The sequence below is a fragment of the Buteo buteo genome, chromosome 4 (genome assembly GCF_964188355.1).
Source record: "Buteo buteo chromosome 4, bButBut1.hap1.1, whole genome shotgun sequence".
Classification (NCBI taxonomy): Eukaryota; Metazoa; Chordata; class Aves; order Accipitriformes; family Accipitridae; genus Buteo; species Buteo buteo.
Genome location: NC_134174.1, coordinates 48409997 through 48427836, shown reverse-complemented (window position 1 = coordinate 48427836; position 17840 = coordinate 48409997). Strand labels below are relative to the sequence as shown.

General features: G+C 43.7%; 1 protein-coding gene across 3 annotated transcripts in view; it reads left to right on the top strand.

Moving 5' to 3' along the window:
- The window catches only part of ALOX5 (arachidonate 5-lipoxygenase), a 34897-nt gene extending 24836 nt beyond the window's left edge, over positions 1-10061 (top strand). For 2 of the 3 annotated variants that reach the window (XM_075025942.1, XM_075025939.1), the window contains 4 exons: positions 2051-2172; positions 4456-4556; positions 7276-7446; positions 8669-10054. In XM_075025942.1, coding sequence (XP_074882043.1) covers positions 2051-2172; positions 4456-4556; positions 7276-7446; positions 8669-8848 — 574 coding nt within the window. In that variant the 3' untranslated portion in view covers positions 8849-10054. Of the gene's footprint in view, positions 1-2050; positions 2173-4455; positions 4557-7275; positions 7447-8668 lie in introns of all 3 variants that reach the window. The other variant, XM_075025941.1, reaches the window with a different exon arrangement.
- The last annotated feature ends 7779 nt before the right edge of the window (positions 10062-17840 follow it).

The following is a 17840-nucleotide window of genomic DNA, read 5'->3' as shown; positions in this document are numbered from 1 at the left end:
ATGGAATGATTCATATGTTTTTTATTCTACAGTGGGATTTCATTTAACAAACATATTTTTGCATGGCATAAGTTGCTTGCTAATATGCAGCTGTTTCTGGTCACATGGCTTTTGAAAAGCATGTTCGTTAAAAATCTTTTATGTACACAAAGTAGGGGGTTTATAATGCAAGCATAATGTTTAAAGTGTTGGGTACATCTTTGCCTCCTGTGTTTTCTCTGTGTTTTGGCAAGGGGTTATTTTGCAATATTTCCTGCAATTGTTAGTGCCCATTTGAGAGGAAAGGAAGTTATAACTTTTCTGTGGTTGTTTTCTTGATGTAGTCCGGTTTTTGTCCCTATTCTCTTTCCTGTGTTTTCTTTGCTGATTGAGATATGCCTTTTCAAATACCAGATAGTACTTAGGAAACTCAATTTAGTTTGACTGTTTGTGGATGTTAACCTAACTGGAGGAAGGTGTTACACTGCCTTAAGCTGAGAGATCCTTCATAAGTGAATAATTTGGTTTATAAATGGCATGGGCAGTACTCTTTTGAGTGTGTGATATCCTGACTCATGAGCCCACAGTCATGCATGTGTCTAGTCACCATGAATCTCCTACACTCTGCAGGGGTGTCAGTCTCCACTCTTTTGATGAAATAACTTCTATCCCCAGCACTGCTTCACATGTGGTAGGTGGCCTAGACTTAAGAAAGCTGATAAGGTTGTCCCTATAGAAACAATGAGGCTCACATGGCAAATTTTTAAACCCCTTCTTTAATAGTCAGCTTCTTATTTCTGATCTAACTGCAGATAGACATTCCAACCCAAAAAGCCTCATCCACAGTTCACATACTAATTTATATTTGCATGGAAGGGGGTCTAAAATACTGCCGTTGTGTAAGAGAAGGATTACCTTCTGTATGCATTTGGCACAGGTGCCAGGTGGTGGACGTAGAGCTCATGCAGGGCAGCTTTATCTCTGCACGTTGCAGGGTTTTTCTTTTGCTTTGGCTTCCTCTGGAAGCCAAAATGACTTAAACTCTTGGTTTTTATGCAGTTGTTTGTCTGCCTCAATAGCAACTCTTGACCTGGTTGGCTAGTAGAAACCACATTGACAGATTTGTAACAGTCTCCAAATTGCAATAAATTGATAGCTTATTAGGGGAGAAATCTGTACTGGATAACAGTTCTTAATCCCATCAGTCAGCTTCTGCAGTCAAATGTTTCACCCTCTGGGTTATTGTAAAAATATTTAGCGAGAGATTATAGACACCTGCAGAGCTAACAGAATATCTCAGCATAGCTCAGGTAACCAGTCATTCAGTCATGAAATGCAAAGCTTCAGGAAATCAGGCTTACCTATTTTTACTGCTTTCAGAACTATTTCTATTACTTTAGTGTTTCAAGAGCCTTTCTTTCTGAGGTGAGTTAGCCTGGGAAGCTTTTATAGAAAGAGGGATTTTGCGAAGAGGAACTGAACAGGGAGGAGATGTCTGCTGTATGCAGTGGGTGTAGGAAAAATCTCTAGACCTCTTCTCCCCAAGAGAAGTTTCCTGGGCTTTGGAGTATGCCACTTGGGTTTTGTAAAAAGGATGTGCGGTAGAAGGAGATCAACTATATGAATATGGTATTCAGGAGCAGCTTTGGAGTATCCCACATACTAGGGATATGCCAGTATCACAATTTGGGAATCCCTGTTACCAGTGTGAGACCCATGTGGATATGCCAGGGGGAGTCTGTATTAAGTGAAGAAAAGTGATGAGAGAGGTCTGGGCAGGAGCAAAGCCTTAAATAAGAGAATAAAGCATACAGGACTGTTCAGGGGATGCAGTGTGGTCCAGCATCTTTTTGTTGGGGGAGCAAGTGATGCTGCAGTCAGAGATGAATCAAAGTTGCCTCTGTGCATTCCCACTGCTTGTGGGAAGGAGGTAGGAGGGTGTTGAGACCTGTTCTTGCCCTTCTCTCTTTCCCCGTGCAGCATCTGCAAGGTCAGTAGAAGGTCTTCAGGGAATGACAGGCTTGCTTTCTCCTTTTTGTTTCGTCTTGTTCATTTGTTACTGTGTCTGCAGTTTTGCAGAGGATGTGATTCAAATCTACTATGAGAGTGACGAGGTGGTGTGTGAGGATGTGGAGCTCCAGGCCTTCGTCAAAGACATTTACGTCTATGGGATGAGGGGCGTGAAGGCCTCAGGTAACGTATGATGGCCCAGCCAGGTCTGCAGCTTGTCAAGTCCCTGCTGACAGCAATGCTGCATGCACAGCATGCCTTGGACTGTTGGAGACCCTCTCCCTTCTTGGCCCAAAGATGCTCAGTTTTATGGGTGAGACCCTGGATCAGGCCCTCCCTCCCTCAGGAGACAGGTCCTTCCTTTGCCACAGATTCTCACCATGATCTTGGGCAACTCATGTAATCTCTCTGTACACTGGGGGTTGGTCCTTTGATCTTGTCTGCTCATGCTTTAAGCATTAGGGGAGGGACTGTCTGTATGTGCTGTTGGAAGCACCACGCAGACTGATAGAAACCACAAGGAGCAGCAAGACCCCCTTGAATCCTCTCCTCCAAACCTTGCATGAAATAAGAACAAGAACCTCCCCAGGAGTATATTGCTACGCTTTGCATTTGTTCAGCATCGGTGTCATCGTTGAGCTGTTCTCTCTTCAAGAGAAGATACTCATAATTCTTCCCAAGAAATACTTTCTTTTGCTCTGTCTCCTCTCACTGCCTCTCATGTCTTGCAAACCATTACTTGGCTGTGGGAGCTCTCACCCATAACATGGCTCTATTCTCCCACCTGAGTTAACACTCTCCTGCCTTTCCCTAAAGATGTTTTTTTCTTTCACTCACATTTTGTCCCAGAAGGTTTTCAGGAATTTATACAGGTGGGTGGGGATTCTTCATACTGTCCTGACTGATTTCCATCTGGAAGCACCTGTTGGCCAGTGACTTGGGGCAGATGGCTTTGGCATTGCATGCACACATATTTGTGTGTGAGACCTCCAGGCAAAACTGTGATGTTTCCACTCATTACCAGTATGCACTGGTGTATAACAGCCTCCTGGGCTCTACCTGCCTGGACAAGCAAAGGATTGGGGGACACCTAGTTGCTATCATTTTTGCTTATCTAGTTGTCTCTTAGGAAAAGCTTAGAAATGGCCTGCTAGTAGGAACTTCATGCCTGACCTAAGCATCTTTGTATGGGACAAGTACTGACCCGTTCCAGGGCTACAGCTGGGGTGGGACACTCTAAGCACCACTGGTGGCAGGACTGCCACTAAAGGGGGAAACCTGCCAGGCTTGCAGCATCCCTGTCTGTATTGCTGCCACTCCAAGACCTGGGGCAAAGAGCAGGGGGTCTTGGCTGGTCTGTAAAGAATGGAAGGAGGATAAATGGCGGAGGCTGTTGCACCCGGGCCCCCCCCTGCAGTCTCCATTCCTGCCCTGGGAGAGCTGCTCTGACTGGGAGCATGCCAAGCCCGTTTAAAGATGAGCACAATGTGCTTAGGATAGCAGGATGCAGGAGGGGATGGTGCATCCTCTCCTCTTCAGGCTTGGTGGCTGGCCAGAGCTACCATGTGCCTCTTCCCCCTCTCAGGTTGAGTTCACATCTGCATCAGGTTGGTGGTGGAGATGTGAAGCAGCTGGCACAGGCAGTCTCTGAGCAGGGGCAGCTCACCCTAGGGTGCTGACAGGTCTCTAGGTATTCTGGGACCTGTGGTCACATTGGGCTGGGATAGGGAGTACGGCACAGGAATGTGATGTAGCGGGGATAGGAGAGATACAGGCTTGGGGGTGCTTTGGTAGCGAAATATTTCCCTAGTCCCTGACTATTCCCTTCTTTCTTTGTATAGCTCCATTTGATTATTCCCCTTCAAAGACAGCTTGATGCAGCTACTTCTGTTCCTCATTCTGTTGTTTCTCTTTCAGAAGTTCTCGTTTCCTCACTTCCCGTTTCAGCAAATAAGCTCTCCCTGCACTTGCCCTCACAGTGCACTTGATCTCTGAGCCTCGGGCCTTTATAAATACAAGCACATGGTCATTTGCTCCTTGGCATGAACCTTCCCTGCTTGCACTGCAGACAAGAAAAAGAGAGCATCTGAGGCCCCTGCCCTGTGGACTCTCTTGTGTTCCTTGCTACAGGGTAGGTAGGGTGAGAGGACAAGGATACAGTATTTTTTAAAGGTGTAATTATTTTTTGCTTTTCCCTTAAGGAACGCCACATACTTTGCAAACAGTGGTGATGCCTCACAAACCTGTATGAGGTAAGGCAGGATCACTCTGTTTTTTGCGGCTGGACAGCCAAGACACAGAGAAGTTGAGTAGCTCCTGTTAGACCACACAGCAAGATTCAGAAAGAGAATTCCCTGCTCTTCCCTGACTGCTGCACAGTCCTCTAACTCATGCCTTTTGAGTAGCTGGTTACCACTGGGTTACTTCATAGCTGGGTTACTTAAGCTTTTCTTCTCCCTCATTTAGGGTTTCCTAAGACGATCAGGACACGAGAGAAGCTAGCAGAATATCTCACAGTGATAATATTCACCACATCGGCCCAGCATGCAGCTGTGAATTTTGGTCAGGTAGGAATTTCTGGGAAGACTGTTCTTCTTTCTGGGCTAGGAGGTGCATCTACCAGGGCAAAGTCTGAGAAATGGTTTTTGGTAGATGTACAGACATTACATTACTCTTTCTCATCAAAATAACTGCAGAGCCATCTGCAAATCCCCATGAAGCCTGTGGAAACTGAAGTATTTTGGAAGCTGAGAAAGGCATTTTGAGTCCTAAATATGTACCAAAGCTCAAATTTAGGGATTCTAACTTGTATATTTTAGTTTTAGTGATTTTATTATGGGGAACAACTTTTTTAAGCATTTAAATGGGTTGCTAAGACCTCTTTCAGAAATGGTGAAGGGTTCAGGTGCACATTCTAGCTACCATGCTTTCCAGAGATCACCTGAACTGCCTGGATATGATATGTGCTGGTAGCCTGTGGCACATCCTGCAGTGAAATGCAATGACTTATGCTAAGTGGCTTTACTTTGCATTTGCTGTGAATGCATGCATGGATGACTACTGTGGGTTGCTGTTGTAAGCTGTGCTAATTTGGCAGTGTGCCTGTGCCAGAGCAGCATACATCCCATCTTCAGATGTGGCTTAGGGAACATGTGCAGCGCAGCTCAGTGCTGTGACTGCAGTCCATGTAGCTGCATACACCATCTGTCTTTGAGTTGGTGCAGCTGCCTATTTCCAACAGCTCAGTTCCAGCAGTACAGATCTAGCTGGCCTGATGGAGCATTTACCAAGGGTCCTGAGTTAACTAGTTCAGAGCTTTCTTGCACATCTGTAGGACCTCCACTTCTACTTTCTGCAGCAACACAGACAAGCCTCTACAAGGTAAAGTCTCATTGAAGTCAGTGGGATAGAAGTCCAGATCTTCAATGATATCTAGATACTTAACTCCCACTGACATACATTGAAATTGATGCTCTCTCTAACATACATTGGTGTACATAGAAATTTGAAGCAGTACATCTGTGAGGATCAAGGCTTTGGTCATGTGTGGTCATTCAAAAGCACCAATGTGCTTAATATTCCCAATGCATGGAAAGGGCATTGCTGCTCATTTCTTGAGTTTGCAAGCCAACTGGCAACTTTGAGCTTCCTCTATGATGTTTAATGTGTCACATACTGATAGCCTGTGTTATCCCTGCCTTTACTGACATATATCTACCCTGAAACTATAGTAACAGCTTACCTTTCAAATGCTGTTTCTTCCAACATCAAGGCATTTTGGAAAGCAGACTTCACAGCCAGAAGAAAATCTCTTTGTCAGTCTGTATTGAACAGTTTCTTCACTGAGTGGGTGGCTGGTCACTGGAACAGGCTCCCCAGGGAAGTGGTCATGGTGTCAAGCCTGTCAGATTTCAAGGAGCATATGGACAATGCTCTTAGTCATATGGTTTAGTTTTAGGTAGTCCTGTAGGGAGCAAGGAATTGGACTCAGTGATCCTTATGAGTCCCTTCCAACTTGAGACATTCTATGATTCTATGAGCTTTTTTTTTTTGTCAAATGTTCTGGCTTCAGGCATGGATGATCTCACAGATAAGCAGGGAGACCATCTTTCCTATGGCAATTATTCCCAAACACATCCCACATCACTCTCCATGTTGACCCTCCTGTCCATCCCTGCAGCTCAGGATCCCTGGAGCAGGTCTAGAGCCAGGTGTTGAATGAACCCACACTATTCCTGTGCCACATCCGTGACCAGGCACCTCTGCAACTATTCACTTCTAACCTGTCATTACAAGTGATTAAGACATCTCCCAACCTCCCCCTCAGGAAATCCTGTCTGTTCAAGTACCACTAAGAAACCATCTCTTAATATTGTCCAGGCTATTAGGGTTTAGCAGGGAGCCTTCAGAGAATGAGAGGTGGAATTTGGCATGCAGAGGATCTTCAGCCCATCAGCAAAAGGGTCTTCAGCCATGGGAAAAAACGGCAGAGAGAGGGCTGAGGGTAGGAGGAAATGGCTATGCATTGGAGAGAACAGATTGAGGACAGTGTAAGCATGGCACACAGCTGAGATGGGACTTTCCTTCAGGCAGGGCAGGGGATATGTATGAAGGTAATGAAAAAGTGCTTGGAAAAGAAAGAGTTATGGTAAGTGCAGCATCTCAGATGGCGGCAAAACTTGGGCTCATATCTGAGGCAAAATGAGACATCACCATCCCACAACACTAAAGCTGGCCAGAAGTGATTCTGAGTTTCCAGTCTGGCACTCACCATGGGCACATCCACATGCCATATTCCATGATGCACCAGCATCCTTTGCCCCTCTTACTGCCTGACCACAGTACTGTGGGCATGTTCTTAGAGCAAATTTTGCAGAAAAGAGTAACTGGAGAAAAGGAGATTTTATCAATTATAGGTTTTTTTTTATCAGAGGTTGCCTCAGATTATCAGAAGAGATCTTTGTTTAATAAAATAGCTAAGTCCTTAGCCTGGCTGGTGAATCTGGGCCATGTGGCCCATGCATGTGGTTAGCAGAATAACTACTCCTATTTAGACAATCCAACTCTCTCCCTTGCGAGATCCTGAGAAAGACGGTCGGGACTTTCTTGTCTCCTTCAGACCTTCTCTAGAGCACCTCTCTGTCCTTTAGTTCATATCTTCTCTTTCTGAGAGGCTCATATTACAGAAGCAAACTCCCTGGTGTCAAGACTCCTGATTTTCTTTGCAGTTTTCCTAAATACCAGCCACTGTAGCTTTTCACTGTGCTCTCTTGCTTTGTTGTGCAGTATGACTGGTGTTCCTGGATTCCCAATGCCCCACCAACAATGCGCCGCCCTCCTCCGACAGAAAAGGGGACAGTCACCATCGAGCAAATTGTGGAGAGTCTGCCAGACAGGGGACGTTCTTGTTGGCATCTTGGAGCTGTCTGGGCCCTGAGCCAATTCCAGGACAATGAAGTAAGTTGACCTCCCTTCCCTACGTGGTGGAAATGTAGGTGAGACAACAAGGGCCATGGCAAGACCACACAGACTCACAAGATTGTAGTGCTGCTCTGTTCTCTACTTTACCATGTTTGCCTTTCTGTGGAGGGATATCAGTGGTGTGGGTTTACCCTTGTTCTGCCTGGTGTAAATCAACTCTGAGCAAGAAGTCATATTTTTACTCTGAGGCTGGTTTTCAGCCAAAATTAAAGTTTCTAAACCCAAGCATGGCATTGCTGAGTAAGGGTGCTGGTGTGGGAGGAAGAGGGGTGCAGAGGCACATGGGTTTTCTCCACTCCTTTCCCCAGCAGCACTGGTGGAGAATCTACAGCACCAGTGTCCCCATGTCCTGCCCCTTTGGAAAATCTGCCCCAGTGCTATGTGCACTACAGCTGTGGCTTGTGCCTGGCTACAGGAGGCTTTGCAAGCATGGTCTATAGCCATTTCCCTCTTGTAAAATGAGGTTGTAGGTACTTGGCTGTCTCACCCAAGGGCTGTGCCTGGAGGATGTGTTTTGAAGTCCTTAAATGGAAAATGATGGGCAGAGGGTACTTCAAATGAAGTTTCTCTTTAAGAAGAAAGCAGATTTCAGCTGGGCAGCTGGTATCATGGGAAATAGTTACCTAAAGCAGGTAATGTGCCAGTATGCATATTGGCAATACAGTATTCAGGGCACCCTTAGAGTCTAAGCTGACTAAAGCAACTGTCAGGTTGATCTTTGAAGGACAGTTTTAAGTCAACAGAAACTTCCATTGCCACTGAAAGAAGCAGACATCTTCCTTTTTCATCCCTGGCTGTTAATTCCCCTCCCATGCTGTCCTTTACTTTAGCAGCACAAATGTTTGAGTGCCTATGCAGAGTTCTCATTTGGGAAGCTGATCTGGCTGACCACTAGCCTGAATAAAAGTGCTTATTTTTGAGTGGATCAGCTCCTTGCAGGTGTAGGAGATGCCACACAGACCACCTGAACCAGCACTGCAGAAAGATGCAGGGATGGAAAGAAGCAGCCAGTGGTGGAGAGAGGATGGCACAACATCTTTCATTGGCAGTGCCAATGTAGGCTAGCTTAAATATTGATAGTACTATTTTAATAGTAGCATTTTTGAGGCTCTGGGTGTTGTTCTGCTGGATGACATAATGTTGAAACAGAATAGCCTTCACTTTCTCAAAGCATGATTTCTTGCTGTTTTTCAATTAGCTGTTTCTAGGCATGTACCCAGATGAACACTTTGTGGAAAAGCCGGTGAAAGAGGCTATGGCAAAATTCCGCAAGAATCTGGATGAGATCGTCAACGCCATCGCCGAGCGCAACAAGAACAAAAAGCTTCCTTACTACTACCTTTCCCCAGATCGCATTCCCAACAGTGTTGCTGTTTGAGCAGATACCCAGGAGAGTTTGGAGGCATGTAAAGCTAATGATGCTTTCCTGTTTACATATGCTTCTTTTCAATGAACTTTCAGAAATGGATAAAATAAGAAACCCACCCTCTCCATCCGAGCTGACCCATAGTCTATTTGGACTTTCAAAACAAATTTGATTATGACTGATCTTGCAGACAAAGCCTAGCTGACGACCCTCTAGGTCAAATTTGTTACAAGTTTATTTTTCCAAGATTTTTTAATTAATCTTAGAATCAGTATCCATGTTTCTGTTAGCTTTCCCTCTCCTGGTCAAAACAGCATAATCACAGATTTGCTTATCTTACTCAATGAAAATAGTATCACAAGCAATAAGCAAGCCACATCTTTAAAATCCTTCCTATTTTTAATAGGTGACACTGGTGACATGTAAAAATATAATCTTTAAAGTTTATGCATTGTTTTTAGTCTGATTAAAACAAATGTTAAATGTTTTCATGTCATTATCAGGGTAAAGGTAGAAGCAGAACATGTTCTTAACATAGCTGATGGGTTTTTATCACTTTCTTACTGAGTTCATGTGCAATGAGATAGCCTGATTCACAAGAGATGAAAATTTTTTACCTACATAAACCTATATATTTTCTACGTAAAACTAGGAAGGTTTGTTTTAGCCTCTGTCAGCAGAGTTTGATGTCATTCATATGTACAGACAGATGTTTTGCTTAGCACAATGGCAACAAGTACAGACCTAGCAGCACTTACACTTGATTTCTGTTTCATTGCTGAGACTGCTGGGTTTTGTGGATAGTTTCTTCTGTTTTGTGGGGGGTGAAGAGGCTACTTTGTATAATGATAAAAGTTGTGGAGAAGGGTTAATTGGCAGCTTCTAAGAGGAATCTTTAGATTTGGCCAGTTAAGCATAATTGGCATGTTCCACCTTGGTTAGAAACAACTGAGTTTTGTCTGTTTTGTTTAGAGGTGATTACATTCAAATACTTGGGCTGTGGTTAAAGTTGAGAGAGTCACTGAGATAATGAAAGCTAAAACGAGGTTTGGGAAATTTAATCTTTTATGGTTTGGGAAATTTAAGAGTTGTAGTTTTGTTAATAACATTTTTGGTTTCTTTTTCCCAGAATTTGTTCCTTGTACTAGCTTCACCAGCCTGCAGTGTGTTTTCTCAGTACATAAGAAAGCTTCTTGTGCTAATAAAACAAAACTGAACAAGAACATCTAACTTTTATTTCTTAACTCAATATCTAATCCTGTATTTCTCAAAAAACTTGTAGGAATAAGCACAGTGTACTGTGTAGAGAAATGAAGCTCCTGCACTTTGAGAAATATAGTTATTTCTATCATTCATATGTGATTTGGAAAAGGGTATTACTAAATTATATGTCCTTTCTGTTTCATATGAAACACAGACGTGGCAACTGATTTTAGACCCTTTAGAGTGAACTGATTGCCTTTTTCTCCCCCCAGCTAAAGAGTTTCAGCAAAAATGTGGAAGGTAAGACCACTTCCTGTTATTGAGGAAGTACATTTAAGACTTCTGCATCTTCCTTTTACTGCAAACCATGAGAAGTGATGACTGTAGGAGCCAAGACATGCAATTGTGTAGCAACACTGGAATAGGACCAGAGGATCAGAGACCATAACATGCGAGCCACAAAAAAGAAAAAAAAAAAAAAAAAAAAGAAAAGAAAAAGGCACAACTTCAGCGCAAAAGGCAAAAAATGCAACAAGCTGATGCAATATATCCAACATGCCAGCTCTAACTCTTGTCCTTTCCCTGCATACAGCAAATGTCTTCTTGCCTCAGCTTTCATATGATAATGATCTGCGTAATATCTGTCTAGAAAACAAAATATGGGAAGAGAGGCTGATGGCTGTTCTCTTGCATCTGTTCCCTCTGCTCTAGTCTGTGGACCTGGGATACAAGTAGGGTTGATGGGAGGTTTAGGGAATTGACTGTGCAGCTTTGAAGGCTGATATTAGCAGTCCGATACAACTGGAGGAGAGGCTGTGGAAAGAGGTAAGGACGTTAAAATAACACTGGCACCAGAAAGGAAGCAAATACATGCAAATAGTAAAGTGCTTACTCTTCCAGGGGTCTGGGTACACATGTTGCTGTCCCACTCCCTGCTCCCTTTTCAACTGGTCACCATCCACCAGAAAGTCATCTTGCTGTTCATGGGCCATGGGTTCCTCCCCTCCATCTTTAGCCATGGCTTGCACAGCGGTATCTCCTAAGTCATGATACTAACATACAGTGTCCACTTGCAGGATTGCTCCTAGGTGGAAATGAAAGGATCAGCAATTTCTGAAGTGGGTCGGTCATGTACTCAGCTTTGTGATAGATATTACTGTTTGATGTGTATCGTACCATTTCTAACGTGGTTTGACAGCCAATAGCCTGTGTCTTGGCTGGATGGCTGTTCCTGCTGGCCAGTCCAAGGGAATTTTGCTTGTCTCTTCAACTCGAGCTTCCTTGCTGCCTTTTCCAATTGCAGTGATTCTCAATTGGATGGAAGATTGAACTGGAAGACTTCCCTTCAGAAAGTCCTGGCAGTAACTCAGGAGGCTCTGGCATCTCAGCCCTTTCTCTTTGTGTTTGGTCACAGGAGAGGACACTCCAGCTGTAAAACACCATTAGTGCTAGTGAGAAATAACTGGGAAGGGTTGTCCTAAAGGACTGTCACAAATAGAGAGAGCCTGATATTTTCTCCCCAAGGACATTCAAAAAAAATCTCTCCTTAAGGAGAAAAGGAGGCCTTGAGATGGAGAGAGACCATCAACAAGGGGACAAGGCAGGCATTTCCCTGCTGAAGTCTGACTCTTTGGGTTCATTGGAGCACTCTGCAGCCAGTCCAGCTCTCATCACTGACCTCCCATGCTTTCTTCTTTTTGCAGGGTGAGTTTACCCCTGTAAACTCCTTTTGGGACATTACCTTTCCCAACCCTCAAACATCCCTTGCAATAATATGATTCTCACTGGCCCTGGAAACAAAGCACACATACTTCATAGTCATCCCATGTGAAGTAAGCTACCCATTTTTTTTGCAATCAATCCCCATTTTACAGGTGGGAAAATGGAAATCCAGCAGATCAGGACTGATTTCAGGTGCCTCCTTCATAGAAAGATTGTGAGAAAGTTGTTTACCTGCAGCATGCTGATTAGCCTTCTAGAGAGCAGACAGCACATTCAGGCTTGGCTACTCAGAATTGCTCTGTTGCATGTAGGGCAGAACACGGAATAGACCCCAGAAGACCTGTTTCTAACAAGCAAGTTTTAATCAGCAGCTGGCCTTTCCTGCTACAATAGTAGCTACGTGGTATCTAGGAAGTTATTGCACACACTGAGATAGTATCACGAAGTGCTTAGTTTGCTTTATTTGTACTATAAACAGGAATAAATATTGCACAATCAGACATGGCTGGTAAGTTTAGAGGTTAACTGAGTCATGGGTTTTTATGGCCAGAAAACGTACCTATGATTGCTTAGACTGATCTCATCATAACACAGATCTTTGGATTTCCCTGAAGCATTTCCCTCTTCAATACAGGGGTGCTTGATCTAGGAAACTATCTTCTGTATAAACATCCACTCATGATTTACTGAAATACACAGTTCACCCTGGTGCCTGAGTCACTTGTCTCACCAGTGAATCCCTCGTGCTGTGTTTCTAGTTCTGTGTGCATTCAGTTTTTGCTTCTTGCAACAGCTTCTTGCAGTAACTTTGTGTGACTGAAGATCCTTCTCTGACCAGTTCCCTACTACGTCCTTCCCCTTTCTTTTGGTAAACTGAATAGATTAATTTCCTGGAACCTTTTGCTGTAAGACTTTCTTTAAACCTCTTTTCCATTACCACTGTGTGGACAACACGTGGGCAGCTGACAATGACCGTGAGTCAATGGCTATTTCAGCCATTATTTTCGTAGGCTGCTTTTCCTCCTGCTTGCAACTATATGTCTGCAGTTTGTCCGTAGATTTAGGTCTCTGGCCTGTAAAATGAACACTACAGGTTGTTTGCTTGTGACCAGCAGCTCAAGAGATTCAGACTGGATGCAAATGTCAGTGGCCCAGCCTTACTAGTTCCAGTTACTGGAGGACACCAGTGTGTTTGTGTGGTTTATCAGCAACCTCTTCATTGCACCAGCTTTGACATTCAAATTCAGCTGCTGTTGCCACCCCAAGTCTGTGTTCTCTGCTAAACAGATAGGTGGTAGGAACCCAGTTTGAACATTGCAGCTGACACAAGCAGTGGCCTTGGCCGAGGGCAGCGGGAGGCAGGATGGGGGCACCAAGGAAGCCTTGTCTCCTGGATCCTGCCAGGGGCAGGGATGTACGCACTCACAGAGGTGCTGCCATCACTGGTGCATGCAGCCAGGGTGCAGGGGAAGGGAGGGACTGGCTGCTCACCAGCTTGTCTTAGTTCACATACATGCAGGTACATGCATACAGGGATATGAATATATCATAAGGGCACAAGCAGGTGACATGACTGGAAGTGCAGAGTAATGTGGTAAACCATCACAGACACTGAAGGAACTTCAGGTAGGCAGAAAGTTGTCACCTGAATTTGGGTTTTGGCTGGACAGCAGAGTCTAAAAGGCTTAATAAAAGATTAGCCAGGCTTTTTCACAACTGTGAGAAATTACTGCCGCTTCAAAAGGACATGTCTACTGTGCTACTAGGCATCTCAGAATATATGTCAACTATACAGACTGAGGGAAAATACAGTCTATAGGGATTTGTCCATAACCACTCAGAAAATCAGAGGCAAAACTCAGAAAAACAAGGGTGTTCGTTCTGTGATCTGGCCACAAGGCCTGAATTTCCTTCCCTTACTGCTAGAGTTCCCTGGCAAAGCAAAAGCTGATGTTGCAGTTGTCCAGATAAATGGACAAAGTAATAGGTAAGATGCTGATGGTCTTCAGCAGTGGCAGAAGAGAAGAGCTTTACCAGTTGAAGAATTAAATTCCAGTCTCAATATGCCTTTATCTGGCAAACACTGGGAAGGTTAATTGCCCTGTGCAGTGAGATGGGAATGCTGAATAAGGTGCTGCTCCTTCTGACAGATCTCCCCACAGACTGGAGATGTTCAGTTTTCATTTTTGTGAGGTGAGTTCTAACAAAACAAATTTTTTAATTAAATGGATATGCAATAAATTGCTTTGGAAGGGCGGGAGGGGGAGGTAACTGAATTAGTCATTTTCAGCTGCTTCTCTGTGCTATCACTTGTAAAATCAGAAGCAACAGAGTGGTTTAAGTGTTTGTTCATTTGGTGGTTTTTCTTGTTGTTTTTTTTAAGCAGATGTTAGTAGAGATTATTTTGCACATAGTTTATTTTAATGAACTTTCTTTAGCCACAGAACAGGCGCAGCAAAGGCAGAGGTATATGGAGCATATTTTGGAGACCATGAGGGATGTTCTGACTGCTGACCTGAAGTTATCATTGAGATCAGTAGATAATTTAATATCTATAGTATATTAGACTGTCCCTGTACCATCTGTCAGTTTTAGTGTCAAGAGCAGTTTTAGGTGTTGTGGATTATTGGCCATTCAACAACTACCAGTCTCTTGATGAAAGCCTTTGCCTCAGGATACAGTAAAAGGAAGGTAGAAGATCTGTTTGTTGATAGTCTATTGATACTGGAAACAGAAATGGGCAAGATTCTGGGGGTGCTCTAAACTGACATAGCTAATTTGAGATAATTGATGGCTATATGGATTTATACCCAGAGCTGTCTTTAATTTTTACCTTTATAGATATTGCTGACTATTTTGATCCTTTCCTGTTCATTCCTAGAAATGGCATGCTTCCCTTACGGCTGGTAATTGTGGGCTGATTCTTTTCCAAAGCACTAGAGGGCAGCAATATTATATTAAGATAAATCTTTTCCAGCCTTGGACAATACTGCTACCAGCAAGATGAGCCCTAGTTTCTCCTACTATTCCTCTTCTCCAACAGAGCCTGCAATGTTGTTCAATCACAATTCTGATTGCTAGGGCCAACACCGTATCACTGATTTTTGAATTTTTTAAAATTTTTTTAATGAGTCCTCATTCTTCCCTTGCTGTACTAAAGCAGACTTCAAACATGCGAAGCCTGCCACTTGGGTATGGTGTGCTGGCATGTACTTAGTACCTCTGCCTTTGCATTAGACCACCTGTTAGTTAAATACACACTTAGGTGGAAGGGTGTGAAGAGGCTCCCTCTGTGCGCAAGTTGCTGTTCAGGAGATCTGCTTGTCTGAGGCTTTCCCACTGCTCCTGCTGGCCACCTCCTGGCACATGGGCTCTCCTAGCAGCACTGTTAGAGGACAGCCCTTACTGATACTGTCATAACTGGGTTGTTGCCATCTATTTGGCAACTTCAGACGTGGCTCTTGCCTTGATATACTAAGTACTTTGCATGCCGGGTTCAATTCTACTTGAGGCAGAAGGGCAATTCTGACGAGGGTGTTCATGTGCCAGCTCTTGGCCTGGAGGGGATATCATCTTATCCAACACTTCTGCTCTTGAGTTTTCCCAGGAGGAGACTAGATGCTTTTCAGGTTATCTGGCATTACTCTCTGGAAAGCAGACTTTTGAGAGCTTCAGCTTTTTCTATTTCATATAAAATAAAGACAGATCTCTTTAAGGCAGGCAAGGCCAAAACAGTAAGGGTTCAGCATTTTAGGTGACAGAGAAAAGTGTGTGGGATTAGAGTTCCTAAACACTGCATGGGTCTGAGGATAACTGCAGTAGATTTCAAAAAGCCTGCATTCACACCACAGTCAGTGAGAGCAGGAAAAATCAAGTTGGACTAAGTCCCTTCAGCTTCAACAGATGACTCAACATCTCTACTGTTGTAACTAGCAACAGCCTTTGGTTCAGTGGGTCAGAGCCCAAACCCTCATTTTTCTTCATTTAAGAGAAGTATATTTTCTTCGCTTGCAGAGAGTAGTGCAACTAGGTAATGTCAAGGCAAAAGGCTGGATAAGATTAACTGAATTTAACTGAATAACAAACAAAGCAGAAACATGGATGAAGACTCTAGATCTGAACTGTCATGAGCTTTGGGTAATTCTGCCTGTAAGTCCAGAGAGAGTCAGATTTTCTACTCAGGTCCATCTCTAACTGTCTATTTACTTATCGCTAAGCTTCAGGGCATGAGATAGTCACTACCCGGCTAAGACGAAATCGTCAGATTAGTAGGATAGCAATGTGTCGGCTCACGGGTTTTTAGTGCCTCTTTTGGAGCTGTCCTCTACTGTTCACGTCGGGGATTGCATCCTGTGTTTAGAAAGCTGGTTTTGATTCACAATCCACACTGCAATTATCTCTGTTACTGAACAAATTTCCTGTTTGTATGTATGCAAGTGGTGGACAATGCTTGAATACCTTCAGTGCAGTGAGAGAAATAGTAAGTGAGCTGTTGTTCAAATATTTCCTTGTAAGAGTTGAGTTGGAACCTAATATCCTAGTTTTAACATCTGCACTTTGGTAGGTCTCTATCCAGCTTCAAATTCAGCTTCCCTGGTGAGCACAACTAAAACTGTACATCCAGCAGCCTTTTAACTTTAGTTTTGCAGTGTTTAAAATCCAGTACTTGGTGATTAGGCTCAACCTGTAATTACGTAACTGAGTTATGACCTCATTAAAAAAAAACAAGAAAAAGTTATGTGGGAAGTCAGTAAACTCAATTTTTCATAGGCTTCCTTCTTGGAAGACCTCTGCCGAAACCAAGGGAGCACCACAAGATGGCAAGTCAGCCTGCCATGATTTGTTTACGTATTGCGGGAAGAAACAAGGCACTGAGCTGCTTCATCTATGAGTGCAAAGTTCATATCTCCACCTCTTCCAATAATTAGCTGGACTGATGCCAAGACTGGGTGAAAAAAGCTTGAAATAAGAGCAAAGCCATGCCTCAAAAGAGAGGTATGCCCTGAATACTTTACCACACATCCAGCAAGCCTCTGGTGGATTTGCTAGCAAGCACCAGCATTTTCCACTACTGTCCCAAGCAGCTGCTGACATAAGAAGGATTCGGCTTTGTACAGGGAAGAAGGAAAGAAAAGGAACTGGCAATGGGAGAAACCAGGAAGAATGTTTTGTTCTGTCTATAAATTCCATATTCAAGACATAAGAAAGGCAAGGAGCAGACATCCTGGTGGGACTTGTGAGCACCATGTGGTAAGTAACGTCACTTTTATTTCTGGTGGAGACTGTAAAACATGTATCTCTATCCTAACCACTGAACTCCCCAGTGATTTTATAGCAAAGATTAATTTGTCTCTGGCTTTGGTGGTTTTTTCCTCCTCCTTCCTGACATGCTCCCTGAGGGATGAACTGCACTGTTTGGCTCAGCTCCCCAAATCTGAGCTGCTGTCGTGTTCATTTGGTAACTGCGAGACAGAAGTGCTTGGGAAGAATATCACCAGGCAAGACTCGCTGGCAGGTTCAGCCAGAGATCCCACTGTAATTACATAGGCTCTTGTTGGTATAGGCTATGCTTTTCTTTCTTTTAAACCTCCTAGCTGCAGATGCGTTATTAGTTACTGCTAATAATGTATTCACCTCCTCAGACTTATCTACTGCTAGATCTATTTTGCAGGTGTTGCTCCTGAAGTGTCTTTTCCTTTCCATAAATGGCAGACCTTGTGTCTGCAGATTTCTTCTTTCCTATTTGCCTACTTGACTGGAAACAACATTCAGAAACAAAACCATGAGGAAAAAGCAATTAGTGCTCCCTCATGTTACCTGTGTTTCCAGGCCAATAATGAAATCAAGTTGTCTAAGAGAAAGTGAGAGTGGGATTTGATGTGGTAAGAGATGCTCTGGAACTCCTGGGGTCATCCTGACGCTCTTAATCTTTACCCTTACTAATATTTTCCTGTCCCAGACTGGGCGGCTCAGTGACACAACACACAGGAAACCACCATGGCTTGGATTTGAAGTCTTTATTCTCAGAAGTGTGTATCTGCTCTCACATACCATGGTTATCTTTCACATATGCCTAAAC